The following is a 19115-nucleotide window of genomic DNA, read 5'->3' as shown; positions in this document are numbered from 1 at the left end:
CTTTCGAGCACCGTAAATGGTCCATCACCGCGTGGCTGCAACTTGCACGTGCGTTGCTCAGGAAAACGGTCCTTCCGAAGGTGTACCCATACCAAATCACCTTTCTCGAACACCAGCTTCTTCCTGGTCTTGTTTACCCGCTTCGTATATTGTTCAGTCATTTTCTCAATGTTCTCCTTTGCCTGGGCATGAAGTTTCTTGACGAAATCAGCACGCTTACTTGCATCAAGGCTGGTTCGTTCCTGCAATGGCAAAGGCAAAAGATCGATGGGAGCAATAGGTTTGAAGCCATAAACAAGTTCAAATGGGCAAAATTTAGTGGTCGAATGTACCGCCCTGTTATACGCGAACTCCACATGAGGTAGACACTCTTCCCACATCTTCAAATTCTTCTTGAGGACTGCTCGCGGCATCATGGAAAACGTTCAGTTGACAACTTCAGTCTGTCCATCAGTTTGTGGGTAGCATGTCATGGAAAATAGGAACTTGGTGCCAAGTTTTCCCCACAAGGTCTTCCAAAAGTAGCTCGGAAATTTGGTGTCACGGTCTGACACAATCGTGCGTGGCACTCCATGTAGCCACACAACTTCCTTGAAAAACAGATCAGCAATGTGTGAAGCGTCATCGCTCTTATGATATGGGATAAAATGTGCCATTTTGCTAAAAACGATCAACCACCACAAACACTGAGTCACTCCCCCTCTTAGTCTGTGGTAAACCAAGAACAAAATCCATAGAAATATCTTCCCACGGAGTATTCGGAATAGACAGAGGAGTATATAAACCATGAGGGTTCAAGCGGGACTTAGCTTTGTGACAAATCTCGCATCTCATCACGTAGCGCTCCACGTCACGTCTCATTTGCGGCCAAAAGAAGTGATGAACGAGCACACTTTTAGTTTTCTTGGCTCCAAAATGTCCCATGAGACCACTAGCGCGAGCCTCCTGCAAGAGCAACAAACGAACAGAACAATCTGGGATGCACAATTTGTTAGCTCAAAATAGAAATCCATCATGCAAGTGAAACTTCTCCCATCCCTTTCCCTTGTTGCACTTTGAAAATGGTTCCGAAAAGTATGAGTCGTGAGCATACAAATCTTTGATGCTTGCTAAACCAAGGATTTTAACATCAAGTTGGGAAAGTAAAATGTGACGCCTAGATAATGTGTCGGCAACGTTATCCTTCCCTTTCTTGTACTTGACAATATAAGGAAAAGACTCTATGAACTCACTCCATTTTGCATGTCTACGGTTCAGGTTGAGTTGGCCCTATAGATGTTTTAAAGATTCATGGTCAGAATGTATTACAAACTCTTTTGGCCATAAGTAATGTTGATGTTTCCAAAGGTCGAACAAGTGCATATAATTCTTTATCATAGACGGAATAATTAAGAGTTGGACCATTAAGCTTCTCACTAAAGTAGGCAATGGGTTTACCTTCTTGCATTAGAACTCCACCAATGCCAACACCACTTGCATCACATTCAATCTCAAATGTCTTACCAAAGTCAGGAAGTGAAAGCAATGGGGTTGATGTCAATCTCATCTTTAGTTCTTGGAAGGACTTGTCTTGGGCATCACCCCATTGGAATGGAGTGTCTTTCTTTAGTAACTCATTCATGGGTGCAGCAATGGTGCTGAAATCCTTCACGAACCGGCGGTAGAAACCTGCAAGTCTGAGGAAGCTACATACTTGGCTCACAGTTTGTGGATCCATCCACTCACGAATAGCCTTGATCTTCTCTTCATCGACCTCCACACCTTTTGCTGAAACAACAAAGCCAAGAAACACAACCTTGTTTGTGCAAAATGTGCACTTTTCCACGTTAGCATACAACTTTTCCTCCCGTAGGACAGCAAGCACACATTTTATATGTCCAACATGATCCTCCAAAGTTTTGCTATAAATCAATATGTCATCAAAGTAAACCACTAAAAATTTGCCAATGAAGGATCTAAGCACATGATTCATCAATCTCATGAAAGTACTAGGTGCATTCATTAATCCAAAAGGCATAACCAACCATTCATACAAGCCAAATTTTGTCTTAAATGCAGTTTTCCATTCGTCACCCTCTTTCATTCTTATTTGGTGGTAACCACTTCGCAAATCAATTTTGGAAAATATGGTGGAGCCACAAAGTTCATCAAGCATGTCATCGAGCCTAGGAATCGGGTGCCGATATCTCACAGTTATATTGTTAATAGATCTACAATCAGTGCACATGCGCATGGTACCATCTTTCTTTGGAACTAAAAGTGTAGGAACAGCACAAGGAGAAAGACTTTCCCTTACATACCCTCTGTTAAGAAGATCTTCTACTTGCCTCTGAATTTCCTTCATCTCCTCTGGGTTTGCTCGGTACGGTGGTCGGTTTGGTAGTGGGGCACCCGGAACCAAGTCGATTTGGTGCTCAATGCCCCGCTTCGGTGGCAAACCAGGTGGTACCTCCTTGGGAAACACATCCTTATACTCCTGCAAAAGATCGAAAACAACACTAGGAAGGGTTGAGGGTAAATCGTTAGCAGCCAATAAAGTTTCCTTGTACATGAGTACAAAGAATGGAGTATTAGGTTCTCTCAATTCCCGCATATCCCTTTTCCTAGCTATCATAACTAATCCCTGTTTTTCCCGGGGCTTGGTCATATTTGGCTGTGGAGCTTTTGGCTGTGGAAACACTCCCTCCCTATGTTGGTGGATCACTCGTTGTGTATGATCACTCTCTCCCTTTTTCTTTCCTTTTCTTTTCATCTCATCAAGATAGACTTCCTCGGGTGTCATGGGCAGCCAAGTGAACTTTTGTCCTTTATGGACAAAACATAAGCGATTCGCATGCCCGCTGATTTGCACATCACGGTCATGCAACCACGGTCGTCCAAGAAGCAAGTGACAAGCGTGCATTGGCACCACATCACACTCAACATCATCTTGATATGTCCCAACTAAAACTGGTATTTGCACGCTGCTAATCACCTTAATTGCGCCACAATCATTCAACCATTGCATGCGGTATGGGTGTGGGTGACGTTTTGTTTGCAATTGAAGCTTCTCGACCATCTCCGTGCTTGCAATATTGTTGCAACTACCACTATCAACAATCACTCGACATATCTTTGAGTTGACAAGGCAACGGGTGTGGAAAAGATTATGCCGCTACCCCTTTTCCTCCTCCACAACCTTGGCGTTAAGTGAACGACATACAACCAAAGCTTGTCCATCAAGTTCCTCATGAGATAAAATAGTTCCTCCTACTTCCCAACCTTGCTCCTCTTCCACTTCATCATTGCCATCTTCAGGGTCACTTTCAGACTCCCATTCACCTCGTTCATTGATGATCATAGTTTGTTTGCTTGGACATTTCGAAGAAATATGATCTCTTCCTTTGCACTTGTGGCATTGAATGTCGCTGCTGCGTGTAGAACTCTTTTCGGGAGGTGGAGCAAAGGATACTCCTGCTATAGCTGATGGCTCTTATCTTGATTGCGAATAGCAGGTGAGGAAGCCGTTGAGGCATGTGGGTGCCTAGGTGGTGCACCCTCAAACTGAGAACCATATGGCTGTTGTGTTCGCTGCCATGAGCGTGTGGTGGTGCGGCCTTGGAAAGCACGAGTACGACCATTACGCATATTATTCTTCTCAGCTCTTATAGCTTGATGTACCACATCTTGTAATGTATCATAAGGAAACATCTCCACAGAATCTGATATTTCATCATTCAGCCCATGTAAAAATCTTGCCATCTTCGCCTCATCACTTTCACCGGTTCTTGTCCGAGCACCTCCATCTCTTTATAGTACTCCTCAACAGTGCGGGAACCTTGAGTGAGCCCCTGCAACCGCCTGTGCAATTGCCTCTCATAGTATGATGGAACAAAACGGCGCCTCATGACTTCCTTCATCAAATTCCAGTTGCGGATATGATTATTGCCTGACATCAACCGATCGTCTTGCAGCTGATTCCACCATGTAAGAGCATAACCAGAGAACTCCATAACAGCAAGATCAACTCTCTTGGCTTCTGAAAAACCATGGATGCGAAATATTTGATCACACTTCTCTTCCCACTCAATATATGCATCCGGATCCTCTTTTCCCGTGAATGATGGCACATGTAGCTTCACTCTCGCTTGGTTGTCACGGTCATCCTGATCACGACGGTCATAATGATGACCATTGCGACCAAAAACAGCACCACGGCGAGGCGGGGAGTAGGGTTCATAGTCCCCCATGCCTTCATCTTCGTCACCATGCTCGGAGAGATCTTCAAGGAAGATGCCATCACCATCATGTGCCTCTCGTCGCCGGTGATCAGCAGCAAAACCCGCGGGGGTCATGGCCTCGCCCGCGAGCTTCTCCTCCATGCTGCCCACCCTCACGAGGGGGCAGCAAAGTCGCCACGCCTCCGTTCAACACCAACAGCAGGGGCGCCATGGGCAGCAGCTCGTGCCGCTCTTCCACGACCAACATGGCGATCGTTGTGTTCTTGACGTTGCCGGTTGTCGGCGGCCAGCAAGGCAGCGGGGCTGTGTTGATGTTGATCCCCATTACCCGTGATAGGAAGACGACCACCGAACATCCTTCGCATAGCTGCAACTATACTCTCCTCAATCATATCGCCAAGTGTTGCGCGAGTTTTTGGGAGATCATCTTCCACATGTTGATGTCCATGTACACTCGAGTTGGATCCTGTCATGTTAACTCTTGCAAATAAGTGGACGAAAGAAAAATATATGTGGAAAACACTCAGCTCGCCTTCTTGTTTACCCAAATTCTAATGATTCCTTGGCGGCTGTGCGGAAGTAGCAAATCAGGAGTGGACGGGCGAATGAAAGGAAGGAAGTTGACGGTTTCTAGGTGGATCTGGGTGGGGTAAAAAGGGAGGGCTAGTGCTAAGATCCAATCGATGCAAACCAAATGAACAAGAAAAAAAATTGTAGATCCTTGCACCACGTTTGAGCTGCAACACTTGCCACTTCAACTTCTGAAATTTCTCACCAAACTGAATATGATTGCACACTTGCTCAACACTTTCTCTTCTCTCTTTTTTTGCTTTTTTCACTCTTTTTTCTCTCTCTCTTTTTTGCTCTTTTTTTTGTAGCACAATAGATCCAACAACAAGACTCGAAGAAAAACAGCAGCAACTTTGGATAGAACTTGATGAACACACAAAGAGGAAAGCAAACAACTAGATCTCAGCAAACAAAGGCTTGGATTTTTTGTGTGGCTTTTTGGCTTTGGACTCTAGGATGGGGAAAACCAAACTAAAAATGATAGATCTAGCAACAAAGATACAGATCCTACCTTGCTCTGAATACCAGATGATGTGACCCCGTCTTCGGAGAAGAGGGAGTACAAGGGGAGGTATGATCTTCACGGCGTAGGATCGATAAATGGATGGGGATAACTAGCTGCAAGCAGCCGAAATGGAAAATAAGAGATTATGACCCGACGAGGAGGATGCTCACCGAAGCTTGCAATCCGAACATTCGCCGATCCACAATCCGCAATACTACCCCACACAACCACGTTCAAGTCGTGGAGCACGGGATAGGTGCAATCCGCAAGGGAAACCACGAACTCTAATCCACACAACACGATCTAGTCATGGAGCACGAACTAGGAGCAATTTCTCAAGGAATCACGAGAATAAGGATAACAAGAGCTCTCCAATCTCAGAAGGAGTCTATGTCTTTGGTCTTTGATAGAAATGGCAAAAGTCCCCAATGAAGGGAAGAGCTAGCCTATTTATAATCGGGACAACCCCCTGGATAGGTGTGAAAGAGAACTAGCTTCTGGAACCAGCTTAGGTGTGAAAGTGAACCACCTTTGTTTGACTAATGGCTTCAAGACTTAATGAGGTAGTTTCTGGAATACTCTCGTTGGAGGTGGTTGGTAGTTCCCGACCAAACATTGTTCACTGGAGTCGAACAATGTTTCCTTCAGCAGCAAACTCGAGTTCTGGGAACCTTTCGCAAGTTGGAATATCCAAACTCGTGCAAAACATTGTTTCGCCAGAATCGGAACAATGTTTCTTCAGCAGACAACTCACTCTTGATGAATTCCTAACTTTGTTTCTTCGCCATGAAACATTGTTTTGCACGGACTGAAATGTGTTTGGCCTTCTTCGATATCGCACCTAAGTTCAACCAACAACAAAGGAGGTGAAGGCACAACCATGTTTTCAAGGTCAAATGATATACTTAAGTTAGCGTTCACCTGATCATGTATTTGCATTGCGCGGCTTTTTTGTGATTGGACCGTTGATGATTGATGGTGTGGTGCCCATGGTTGGGATGTCCTCATCACTACCCCCGACATATATGAGAGGCCTAGGATACAAGTGTCCTATTAGGAAACAACTCCTACCCTGTCTATACACAGTCCAAAACCAAGTCCAACTGTAACCTACCTTGTACAATAATATCGACACAACTCTAACAGCCTCTAGGGCATATTTCCTTCATATATAACATAAGTCGGGCTTCATGTGGCCCACACTCGGCTTATAGACCACACCGTCATGGAGCCGTCATCCACTCCGTGATGGTCACGTGGCAAGAAACTCTGCCAAAATGGTTGTGTAAGCCGAGCTCTTTTTGTGGTATATGCCAAGCATTTCCTATAAGCCGAACATTCTTTCTGTCATGCTCAGTTTATGATCATCTAAGTCGAGGTCTATTTGTTTGTCGTGTTTTCTTCTTTTAATACTCGGCTTGTAAGCATATAAGCCGAGTACCCGTGAATTTACGCTCGGCTTACATCCAGATACATGGCAACTTATGGCTTTCCTGTAGTGTAGGGGTGTGCAAAATGCACGCCGTTAGTTTACCAGCGACACGATACTAGTGGCATACTAGTGGAATGCCGCTAGTAGACACTTCCTTACATCCCTAATAGCCCTAGATAGAATAAATGTTGCACACTTGGTGCCCAAACCGAAGAGAATTTGGAGTACTTACGAGTGAGGTAACTGATTTTTTTTTCTTTCTAATTTCAGTCGATTGAAAACGAATAGCTTCGAATCACTAGATTAGAAACGGAAGGATGGATATGTTTTCTCTTCCTCCAACCGTTTTTTCACTCCTTCAACCTATTCCATACATCATACTTCTCTCTCCCTGGACACCGATTTCTCTCCCTACCACCCTTACCGTGGCGTCCTCATCTTGAACTCGGCAACTACATAATCTGAGCGGCAGCGAAAATGAAAAGGTCCTCCACGCGCACCGGTCAACCCTCGTTCTTGCCTTCACCGGTGAGGTACTATCTCTCCCTTCCCCCCTCCCAAATCGAGTGGTCTAAATGTGTTTTGTAGGCAACTGATAAATAGCAAATACAAAAGAAAAATTTGGTAGACATGTGCATCTGCAGAAATTCAGTGCCCCTTTAGCTGTTGCCTTTAATTAGCTTCAACCCCCAAAACCTTAGCACAACACTCACTCGTATTTTATATCCCTAGATCAGCTACAATGCCTACATTTGGCAGTTGAGAACGACAAAAATGAAGTAACAAAATCAATCAAAATAAAGTTTCCACGAGCTAGACGTGCTACACATCGCTCCATAATTGGGGTGCGGCAGCTGCAGCTGCAGAGTGGAGACATGATGAACGACCCATCATCTGACTCTCCCCCTACATTGACCCTGCAACACATTTCTTTAATCCCAAGAACCCAAACTCGCCATCGATCACCGATCACATAATACTAGTACTGTATTAGAAAATAACCCGCATTGCAAGAACAAAAGTAAACACCGGCCAGAATGATACGATGCCTCTGCCTTGCAAACCAATTCAAACCCCCCTTAATTGGGGTTCCCACACAGAAGAATATATTGTGGTGAAAAAACTAACCTTTGACACCTAACTTGGTGCAGTTATAAAAGGGGGCTTGGCCTCACAGCTTCGACACCATCTCCCTTCTTCTTCTTCTTCTTCCACCTTCCAAGTTCCAGAGTCATTGTTGGTAGCTACCTACCTAATCGACACACCCGAGACGTGCAATGGCGATCCCTGTCATCGACTTCTCCAGGCTTGATGGCGACGAGAGGGCGGCTGCCCTGGCGGAGATCGCCGCCGGGTTCGAGCAGTGGGGGTTCTTCCAGGTAAGCATACGCATATAGATAGCTATTCAAAGGTTCAACAATGGATGCCAATGTTCCATGATACTGATGAGAGGATCCTGTGATGCAGCTGGTGAACACTGGCATCCCTGACGAGCTGCTGGAGAGGGTGAAGAAGGTGTGCAGCGACTGCTACAAGCTGCGCGAGGAGGGGTTCAACGGGTCCAACCCCGCGGTCAAGGCCCTGGCGGCCCTGGTGGAGCGGGAAGGCGAGGGCCTCGCCCCAAGGAAGGTCGAAGGCATGGATTGGGAGGATGTCTTCACCCTCCACGACGACCTGCCATGGCCCTCCATCCCTCCAACCTTCAAGTAAGTGAGGGACAGATGATCAGATATCCAGTTTTTGTTGGTGGCGTTTGTTGATCGTCTTCGCACTCTGCAGGGAGACGATGATGGAGTACAGGACGGAGCTGAAGAAGCTGGCGGAGAAGCTGCTGGGCGTCATGGAGGAGCTTCTGGGGCTGGCGGAAGGGCAAATCACCAAGGTCTTCTCCAAGGACGGCGACTTTAAGCCCTTCTACGGCACCAAGGTGAGCCACTACCCGCCGTGCCCGCGCCCGGAGATGGTGGACGGGCTGCGCGCCCACACCGACGCCGGCGGCCTCATCCTGCTCTTCCAGGACGACCGCGTGGGCGGGCTGCAGGTGCTCGGCCGCGATGGCCGCTGGGCCGACGTCCAGCCCGTGGAGAACGCCATCGTCATCAACACCGGCGACCAGATCGAGGTATGTTGAGTAGTATTGTACTATCATGCTGGTCTTGGTGGACTTGTGGAGCTCACGTTAATTGTTCATCTTGCTTTGTGATCTGGAGAAGCTCATAAAGAAATAAGCAGTCAACCCAACAAAACAGCACAAAAAAAATTTAGGTTCTGAATCGAGAGTGATATCTTCAAATTACTTACTGCAATCAACTTGATCACAGGTGATGAGCAATGGCCGGTACAAGAGCGCGTGGCACCGCGTCCTGGCCACCCGCGACGGCAACCGTCGCTCCATTGCCTCCTTCTACAACCCGGCGCGCGCTGCCACCATCGCGCCGGCGATCCCGGCCGCCGCCGACTCCGGCACGGGCGGCGACTACCCGAGCTTCTCGTTCGGGGACTACATGGAGGTGTACATCAAGCAGAAGTTCCAGGACAAGGAGCCCAGGTTCGCAGCAGCGGCGGCGATCAAAACTACGGTGGACTGATCAGCCTGAGCCAGCAGCCAAAATGGCTGCACCTGCAAAGCTTCAGCTGCTTCTTCCTCCACTTGCTCTCTTAATTAAGTTATACTCGGTTAAGTGTGCAATTACAATACGGATTGGTACAATAAATAGGTTGCTAAAGTACAGATGTATCGGTGCCGTTCGGCAGTCCCACAGCCATACATGCAAATATATGGTGGCATATGAGACTGTCAGAATGTGCTGTCGTCAGGTGATGCCGAAGTGATTTGTAGCTTGGAATGGCATCTCTCTATGCGTTTCAAATCTTTTCTTCTGTTTGGGTGTGAGGTTTGTCCGTGTGGTTTGTAAATGTACATTAGTGGGAGCTGTGAGGACTGTGGAAAGGTCCTGTGAATGGAATATATATTGATGGATTGCTTACGATGCAGTGTTAAGTTTCAGTCTGGAGTCTGGACCAATATATGTTGCCCGAAGCGGTACTACTTTCATGAATTTTAAGAGTATAGTATAGTAAATTATATTTGACTGACAAAAACTATATTGTGAGAAGTATTTATATAAAAACTAATGGAACAATTAGTGCCTGAAGATTGACAAATCTACTGCACTCCACTGGAGCACTATTTTTCCTTTTCTTTTGTGAGCTAACTTGAGCACTGGTAGATCACTGATCTGCTGGGGGTTTTTTTTCAAGCCAAACATGGTAGAACAATTGTTCTACGGCAATTTTCTCATATATAATCAGTATGTTAAAAAGTGGGGAGGAAAGAGCAGAAAACTAAAAAAAGAGTCCTACAAAGAACAGTTTAAGGACTTAACCAACTCCAGTTTTTTGGGAACACCATCATGTCACTAAAATTTTATATCAAACCATTGCTGAAATTCATCTGAATATTTATCCTTCAACTAGATCTTGAGACACTTTAAATCTGCCTTTAGAGTGAATCTCCAATTCTAGGGAACTGCATCTTGTTTATCTCGAAGAACTGGAGGAATATCTATGCCAATGCCTAAAAAATTTAACCTCCCCCTCCTTCTCCTCCTCCTCCTCCAACTCCTCCTCCGGATCCACTGCATCCGGAGGTAGCCCCGCGGCGATCCGGGCTTCGCGCCTTGCCCGGATCTGCGCAAGGAGCTCGAGCCGGCGCTCCAGCGTTAGAAATGGCTGGCTCCTCACCCGGCGGCTTGGGGGCATGGCTACTAGGCAAGCGGGGGGAGTGGAAAGTGGCGGCAATGGCGGACATGCGGAGGAAAATGTGGATGGTAGGGTTTCGATGCCGTCGGTTGACTTAAATAACCAGGCAAGGCACTACGCGGCCCGCCGAAGCGGTGCCATGCGGTGACATTGGTGCGATGGAGGAGGTGCGATGGAGGAGACGAGTTTCAGACCGCCGGGTTTCTGGCGTTTCCGCATGGGACCCTGTCGTCAGCCCGACGTGACGGGCGTGCCCGGGCGCCCGCATATTCGCCTCATATTTGGGTTGGATATGAGAGGTGCCGGTTAGCCCGGGCGCTTGAGGCCCGTTTGAGGGGGTCGCCTGGGTCGAAAAATCGTGACCGGTCAGTGACCAGGGGGGCCGCCCGGGCGTTTGAGGTCGGTTTGGGCGCCCAACTCTAGATGCTCTTACTACTAGCAAAACGGCCAGTGCGTTGCAACGGGAAAAAATTATAATCTCCAATGGCCATGACCACACTTTGCTGCATCACCGAGATACACTATCACTCTCATTTTTTTGAAAAACTTGAACAATTTTTGGAAATCATGAATATTTGTTTAAACTCGTGAACATATCTGAAATCGTGAACATTTTTCAAATTCATGAACGTTAACAGATTTTTGAATATTTTCTAAAATCATGAAAAAAATAAAATTCATGAACATTTTATACTATTTGCAAACATTTTTCTAAAACTGTAAACATTTTCTAAAACATTTTTCATGAATAGGCGAACGTTTCTAGAATCGACGAACATTTTTTGCGGAAATTGGTGGAACAATTTTTTAAATTCACTAACATTTATTTCATTTAACAAACATTCTTTTAAACGCATTATCATTTTTCAATCCGCAAACAATTTATGAATCAATAAACATTTATTGAATATGTGACTATTTTTTAAAAAATCCCAAACATTTTCTAAATACACCAACATTTATGAATTATTGAATATTTTATTTAAATTCATATTTTTGTAATTTTCGAAACTTTTTGCAGTCCCAATTATTTAAAGTAGAAAAAACGAAGACAAAGATGAAAAACAAAAAGTATTAAATAATTTGAAAAACAGGCCACCAAGACATCAGTCAGCCCAAACAGGCGCACTATGTCTTTTTCCAGGGCAGCATTTTTTAAATTCGTGAACATTTTACAGATTTTCAAACATTTTCTAAAATCATGGAAAAATTGAATTCATGAACATTTTATATTATTTGCAAACATTTTTATAAAATTGTGATAATTTTTTAAATCATTTTTCATATATAGGCGAACATTTCTAGAATGAAGGGACTTTTTTTGGAAATTGGTGGAACAATTTTTGAAAAAACATTTTTTTGATTTAACGAATATTTTTTGAAATGTATAATCATTTTTTCAATCCCTGAATGTTTTATGAATTAATAAACTATTTTGTAAGTCACAAACAGTTTTTGAATTTTAACCATATTTTACAATTCATGAACCTTTTTTTAATTGGCAAAAAAAATTCAATTTCATTAACATTTTTAATATACGGACGTTTAAAAAAATCATGAACTTTTTTTTTATTTTCCGAACATTTGTTTTCAATATCAAAATTACGAACATCTATTTAAAATCATGAGCATTTTTGTAAATCCACAAACATTTATGAATTATTTAACATTTTACTTCATAATTTATATTTTTTAAACTTTTGGAGCTTTTTTTGAAGTCCCAAATTATTTAAATAGGAAAAAACGAAGACGAAAAAATAAAATTAAATTAAGAAATAAAATTTGAAAAACAGGCGGCCCTGATATGGGCCGGCCCAAACAAGCGCTATGTGTCTTCTCGCAACGCACAGATCGCAGTATAGAAGGTGCTACTACATAGGCCGGCGCAGGATAGGATTCCCGTGTGTGAACACACATGGAGGATAACTGAAGCGGCGGAGTTTTTTTTCCCTAGAGGCGATCTAGGGTTCCACCTATCCTCCGGCGGCTACGCACGGAGTCTACGTCAAACCTCCCTCGTCGGCCGGTGTTACCGACGGCGGGGAGTCCCCACTAAGGCGCGACCTGAAGGAAGCGCTTGCATGGCGAGTTTGCCTCCACCGGTGAGCGGGGGCGGAGAAGGAAGCGAGAAGGATGCGAGGAGCGATAAACCTGAACTTGCGGAGAAGGATCAGGCTAGGGTAGAGAGTATGGGGGTAGATTCAAAGGCGGAGGAGGAAGTAGGTAATGGAAGCAGGGAGGCAGAGGTGGGAGTAGAGGATGAGGAGGAGTGGGATTATTACGGGCCGGTGCCGGATCTGGAGGACAAATTTGCTGGGATGAAACTCCATGGAGAGGAGGAGGATGAACTAGATCTGTCTGGCAAAGTTGATGAGTTGATTGGTGGAGTTCGGTGGCTAGGGTTGTTTTGAGTGTATACCACCAAGCCTTTCAGGCATGCAGCCCTGCTGAAGCAAATGAGGAACGCGTGGGCGGCGGCTCAAGGCGTCACCTTCAATGTAAAAGGCCCTAACATGTTCCTGTTCCAGTGCCATTGCCTGGGAGATTGGAAGCGGATTATGGATGGGGGTTCGTGGATCTTCCGTTATGCTCTGGTGATAATCCAGGAGTATGACGGTTTCACCGACGTTTCGGAGTACAAGCTGAACAAAGTGCCTTTGTGGGCGAGAGTTAAGGGGCTACCAGATGGATTGACAGCCAAGAGAGAGCTTGCTGAGAAAGTTGCTGCCAAGGTTGGCGAACCACCTTTTACAGTCATTGTTAATGAAGGCAAGATCAATCCAGCGAGTACTTTGAGAATCGGAGTTTTTGTAGATGTGAGTACACCTCTGGTTAGGTTTGTACCGATAACCCTCAAGGAGATGAGGAGGTATCCTGTCTATTATGACAGGCTGCCGGACTTCTGCTATTTTTGTGGTTTGATGGGACACACAGTTGAGGAGTGCGGGGATGGAATTCATGACCCACGTACCTGCGAGTGGGGAGAGTGGCTTCTGTGGGGCTCGGAGCAGCCAACATATCAGGCAGGAGGAAGGGCAAACATGGAGGGTCGAGGTAGAGGAGGTAGATATGGAGGAAGAGGAGGTAGAGGTGGTAGACAAGGGAGGGGAGGTCGTGAAGGAGAAATAAGAGATGGGGAGGATTATGACCGGCAAAATACTAATGTGGACTATTCCCAACAAGACGCGAGATCGCATGAGAACATGGGGGCGCGCAAAAGGCTGGTCTCAGCTAACGGGTCAGTCAATATCAGAGGCCAAGTGCTTCGAAACTTAGAAGGAAGAGTAGCCGGAACAGTCCTAATGCTGGAAAACAATGGAGATGACACATTACCGGGGGTAAATAATACTCCGGGGAAAGTCCAGATAATGAAGATAAGAAGGCAAGATGGTGTGTTACATGGTGAGGATATGGCCATAAGTGTTCAGGCGGCCTCCTCCGGGGAGGGCCGCCGAGCCCAATGAGAACTCTATGCTGGAACTGTCGCGGGATTGGTGATCCTGCAACGATCAAAGAGCTCCGCGATTTAGTGGAGGCGTGTGCGCCGATGGTGCTTTGCATTATGGAAACGCAGTTAGCGAAGTATAGGGTGGAATGTTTGGCAGGTAGTTTAGGTTTTACTGGTCGTTTTGGAGTAGATAGTGCAGGTAGAAGTGGAGGTCTATGTGTGTTCTGGAAGAATAATGTTGATCTTGAAATAAAATCCTATTCTCAGTATCACATTGATTCGGTGGTGAAGGAGCCGGGCAAAGACCCTTGTCGCTTGTCATGTTTCTATGGTGCGGCCAACAGGAGCTTGAGGTACAAGACGTGGGACACGATGAAGTTCTTACGAGGAGAGAGTACCCTGCCATGGCTATGCATCGGGGACTTTAATGAGATACTCCGACAAGAAGAGCAGATGGGTCCTAATGAGAGGGACAGTGCACAGATGGAAGGCTTTAGAGAAGCGGTCGATGTATGCGAACTAGCTGATCTCGGATACAAAGGTTTGGACTGAACCTTTGAGAAGAGAGTGGTGGGAGGTGAATTTTGCAGAGTACGGCTTGATCGAGCCTTGGCGAGCGCCAGCTGGTCAACAATGTTTCCCTTTGCTTCAGTAGAACATCTCACAGCAGCAAAATCTGACCATAGCCCAATTTTACTGTTAAATGAACTTGAAGCAAACAACCTGAGGATTGCACTAAGGAAACCTTTCCAGTATGAGTGTTGTTGGAAAACAGATGATAGGTTTGGGGGCACCCTGAAACGTGAGTGGGAGCAGAATCATCCAGCTACCAACATAGCAGAATTAGCTGCAAAGTTGTCTTCGGTCGGAGCGTCACTTAAACATTGGAGCCGAACAACGTTTGGATCAGTACGTGAAGAGCTGAGGAAACTACTTCATCAGTTAGTAGTTTTGCGAGCCGACCCGACGCGTGTTGGGCCGGGCGAAGAGGAGAAGAGGGTCCAGGACAGGATTGTCGAGATTTCATACCGAGAAGAGATAATGATGCGACAACGGTCGCGTATTGATTGGCTATGTGCAGCTGATAGCAATACTCAGTACTTCTAGAAGAAGGCAAGTGCTAGACGAGCAAGAAACAATATAGCTCAGCTTGAGAAACCGGATGGGACAGTAACTACAGATGCTGAAGAGATGGCCGGAATGACTAATCAGTTCTATGAAGATTTGTACAGGTCTGAAGGATGTATTGGGTTGGAGGAGGTTTTGTCTCACATTCCTGTCAGAGTGGATGGAAACATGAATGCAAAGCTTAATGCACCATACACAAAAGAGGAGGTAAAAGATGCTCTCTTTCAAATGTTCCCAACAAAAGCACCGGGTCCCGATGGTTTTCCCGCACATTTTTTTCAGAGACATTGGGACCTATGTGGTGAAGAGGTTACTAGCATGATTATCAGATTGCTCAATGGAGATGACTCGCCGGAGGATATCAATCACACGTTCATCGTTCTCATTCCCAAGATCGCTAGTCCAAAAATTCTAAGACAATTTCGGCCTATAAGTCTTTGTAACGTGATCTATAAGATTGCGTCAAAGGTCTTAGCCAACAGGCTGAAGATCATTCTCCCTGAGGTAATTTCTGATCCGTCAAAGGTCTTAGCCAACAGGCTGAAGATCATTCTCCTTGAGGTAATTTCTGATCAGAAATTACCTCAGGAAGAATGATCTTCAGCCTGTTGGCTAAGACCTTTGACGCAATCTTATAGATCACATTATAGGAGCAGTCGACCTTTGTGCCTGGACGTCTAATCACTGATAATTTTTTGACAGCCTACGAGTGCTTGCACTATATGAAAACGAAGAGAGTAAAGAATAATCATTTTGTAGCTCTAAAGCTAGACATGATGAAAGCGTATGATCGCTTGGAATGGGCGTATCTGAAGGCAGTTATGTTAAAGATGGGTATTAGCCCACGGTTCACAGAGACTATTATGAGATGTGTTTCGTCCGTCACATTTTCAGTTTTGTTTAACGAAGGCAGTCTGCATGATTTCAAGCCATCAAGGGGCATGAGGCAAGGGGATCCAATATCTCCGTACTTATTTTTACTTGCAGCTGAGGGTCTCTCATGTCTTTTAAAACATCTTGGCGGCGGGATACGGGGGTTAGCTGTTGCAGACACGGCCCCGCAAATTAAGCACTTGCTCTTTGCAGACGACAGTCTTTTGTTCTTTGAAGCTAATATGGAGAATGCAACTCAAGTCCAAGACATTTTGAGGATGTACTGTGACGCGTCAGGCCAGCGTTTGACACGGAGAAATCCTCAATTTATTTTAGCAAAGGTGTGCCAGAGGCAACACGGAATGAGATAAAGAATGCATTGGATGTTCAGAATGAATCCTTATCAGAGAAATACTTAGGCCTGCCCACGGATGTAGGGAAGAACAAGGAAGGAAGTTTCAGATATCTGAAGGACATAATTTGGAAACATATTCAAGGGTGGATGGAGAAATGTTTATCAGCAGGGGGAAAGAAGTCTTGATCAAATCAGTTGCGCAATCCATCCGACATACTCAATGTCATGTTTCAAACTGAGCCGTGGATTAACTGAACATATAAACAGCCTTATTCGGAAGTTTTGGTGGGGGAGTAAGCGTGGCTAAAGGAAACCGGCATGGGTTTCTTGGAAAACTATGTGTAAACCAAAGAATATGGGAGGTATTGGATTCAGGGATATAGAGCTATTCAACCTTGCTCTACTTGCTCGTCAAGTCTAGCGATTACTTCAAGACCCGGAGTCCTTGAGTGTGCGTGTTCTTCGTGCTTGATATTACCCTCAGAGCAACATTTTGGTTGCAGGCCTTGGTGCTCGACCTTCCCAGGTTTGGCGTTCACTGGTAGAGGGGAGAGATGTGCTTGTTATGGGCCTGATAAAAAGGATTGGATCGGGGGCTAACACACGCATCTGGGAAGACAACTGGCTGCCGCGAGACTTCAAGCTAAGACCTATCTGTCCTATTTCTTTAGCTCCGCCGCAGTTAGTCTCTGAACTTATTGATGCAGTGACCAGATCGTGGAACAAACAAGTGCTGTCTGAGCACTTTGTTCAGCCGGATGTGGATGTTATTCTTAACATTCCTTTAAGCTCTCGTGTACAGCCTGATTTTTGGGCATGGCACTATGACCGTCGGGGAATATTCACAGTCAAATCAGCATATAGGATGATAAGTGGAATCAAACACCAACGTGAGGACTGGCTAGAGCATAGACCGAGCCACTCAAATACTGCAGCGGAAAGCAGATCCTGGTCTCAACTCTGGAAAGTAAAAGTTCCATCAAAGGTCAAGGTTTTTGTTTGGAGATTAGCACAAATGTCTCTGCCTACTAGATCAGTCCGCCATGAGCGCAACATGGCCACGCCCCCTGTTTGTGGTTTATGCGAGGAGGAATATGACTCATGGCGGCACTCTTTGTTTGAGTGCGGGATGGCTCGGTGCGTGTGGGCGCTGGGTGATGAGGAAACACTGGAACATTTGATTTCCAACAGAAGTGATGACGCACGGCTATGGCTATTCTGGCTTTTTGAAACAATGAATCAGCAGGATCTTGCTAGAGTTTTAATCACCATGTGGGCAATATGGTGGGCACGGAGAAGGGCGATCCATGATAATGAATTCCAGAGCCCATTATCTACTATGTGCTTTGTTAACAGGTACCTACAGGACCTTGAAATAGCGTCAAAATGTAACTCCAGTACACATGCTAGCGAGCCAAAGCCAAGAGGCCGGAAGTGGATTCCGCCTGGAGAAGATGTGGCGAAAATGAATGTAGATGGCGCTGTCTCCAGGTCAGGGAAGACGGGAGCATGTGTTGTTATTTGCAGGGACAAAGATGGCAGCTATATTGGTGCATCGGCGGTGATGTTTGATGGCTTAGTGGAGGCTGCAAGTCTGGAGGCCCAAGCATGCAATGAGGCACTAGCTCTTGCCCAAGATCTTCTTCTATCACATGTGATCATAGCTTCGGATTGCCTGCAAGTCGTCTCGGACATCCAGGGTGCTGCGCAATCATCTTCTTATGCTTGTGTTATTGATGAGATTAAAGTTAGAACTTTAGACTTTGTTAAAGTTAGCTTTCGTTTTGAGAATAGGGAGGCGAATTATGAGGCTCATGCCTTGGCAAAGGCAGCCTCGACACTTCCTATTGGCCGACATGTGTGGCTAGGGAACACACCAGACATTATTTGTATTCCGTCAGTTTTGATCGATGAATAAAACCCTAGTTACACCTCAAAAAAAACTTATAGGTGGCATCGATGGGTAATATTTGACAACTTTAGGGGCAATTTCGGTGACGTACTACCAAAAGCAATAACCCTTTATCTAGTAAACAATAGTGTAGCCTAATCGGGAATATTGAACCTACTACTAGTACGACATAGCTAGAAAGACCCGTCCTTCAGTTCAAAAGAAAAAGAAAAATGATTGATCGTTATTGACTACTCCCTCCATTCCTAAATATTTATCTTTCTAGAGATTTCAACAAATGACTACATACGGAGCAAAATGAGTGAATCCACACTCTAAAATATGTCTATATACATCCGTATGTGGTAGTCCATTTGAAATTTCTGAAAAGACAAATATTTTGGAACGGAGGGAGTAAAAGGTATGATGTCTAGCCTCATACCTCAACGTAAAGATGCAGCACCAACTTGTTTCAATAACGATTTGAAGCAAATGCTTCGACAGCCAAAGCACCATGCTTAACTTCTACTGTAGATCAGGATTCTGAATCTTCCTCTATGAAAAGTCCATGTTGTCCTTCTCTTGTACATTTTTTCACCTCAGTTTTGCTAGAATTTCTAAATCAGGAGGGATGATGTTTTAGGAGAGACGGAGTCTACGTTTTCCCTATTATGCTACTGGAACTCATGGAAACACCACAACGGTGATTGCATGTTCCAGGAGGATGCCGGTGTGTCTCCTGGATGCTCACCGTGCTCATGCCGTGTGTTAGCTGGGCTGTCTAGGCGCGCTAGTCGTATAAATGTATTGCCTAGTATTTTCAACCAGATAGATTTTTTTTATTGTATTGGCTAGAGCATGCACTTCTACAGTATGCACATCTCCCTCCCTCGCTTGTACTCTGGTCTATGCACTGTGGCCGTTTCAGGCC

The 19115-nt window shown here is 45.3% G+C and overlaps 2 protein-coding genes across 2 annotated transcripts; both read left to right on the top strand.

Annotated features, from left to right (window-relative positions):
* The first annotated feature begins 7810 nt into the window (after positions 1-7810).
* Positions 7811-9739, top strand: LOC109735112 (1-aminocyclopropane-1-carboxylate oxidase). The gene is made up of 4 exons (XM_020294322.4): positions 7811-8106; positions 8195-8433; positions 8507-8849; positions 9049-9739. Exons 1-4 carry the CDS (start codon positions 8005-8007, stop codon positions 9313-9315), a joined length of 951 nt encoding a protein of 316 aa, XP_020149911.1. The 5' UTR covers positions 7811-8004; the 3' UTR covers positions 9316-9739.
* A 4297-nt stretch (positions 9740-14036) lies between these two features.
* On the top strand, positions 14037-15044 carry LOC141021667 (uncharacterized). The gene is made up of 2 exons (XM_073497519.1): positions 14037-14478; positions 14653-15044. Exons 1-2 carry the CDS (start codon positions 14037-14039, stop codon positions 15042-15044), a joined length of 834 nt encoding a protein of 277 aa, XP_073353620.1.
* Positions 15045-19115: the final 4071 nt, after the last annotated feature.

Source organism: Aegilops tauschii, chromosome 4, assembly GCF_002575655.3.
Source record: "Aegilops tauschii subsp. strangulata cultivar AL8/78 chromosome 4, Aet v6.0, whole genome shotgun sequence".
In the NCBI taxonomy this organism is placed as follows: domain Eukaryota; kingdom Viridiplantae; phylum Streptophyta; class Magnoliopsida; order Poales; family Poaceae; genus Aegilops; species Aegilops tauschii.
Note: the sequence above shows the minus strand (reverse complement) of the source record. Positions and strands in the feature narration are given on the sequence as shown.

Coding starts and splice junctions, on each gene's coding strand:
- LOC109735112 (XM_020294322.4), top strand. CDS start 8,005: ATGGCGATCCCTGTCATCGACTTCTCCAGGCTTGATGGCGACGAGAGG. Junction 8,434..8,506: donor TCCATCCCTCCAACCTTCAA/GTAAGTGAGGGA, acceptor CGCACTCTGCAG/GGAGACGATGATGGAGTACA. Junction 8,850..9,048: donor ACACCGGCGACCAGATCGAG/GTATGTTGAGTA, acceptor ACTTGATCACAG/GTGATGAGCAATGGCCGGTA.
- LOC141021667 (XM_073497519.1), top strand. CDS start 14,037: ATGGTGCTTTGCATTATGGAAACGCAGTTAGCGAAGTATAGGGTGGAA. Junction 14,479..14,652: donor AGCTGATCTCGGATACAAAG/GTTTGGACTGAA, acceptor ATGAACTTGAAG/CAAACAACCTGAGGATTGCA.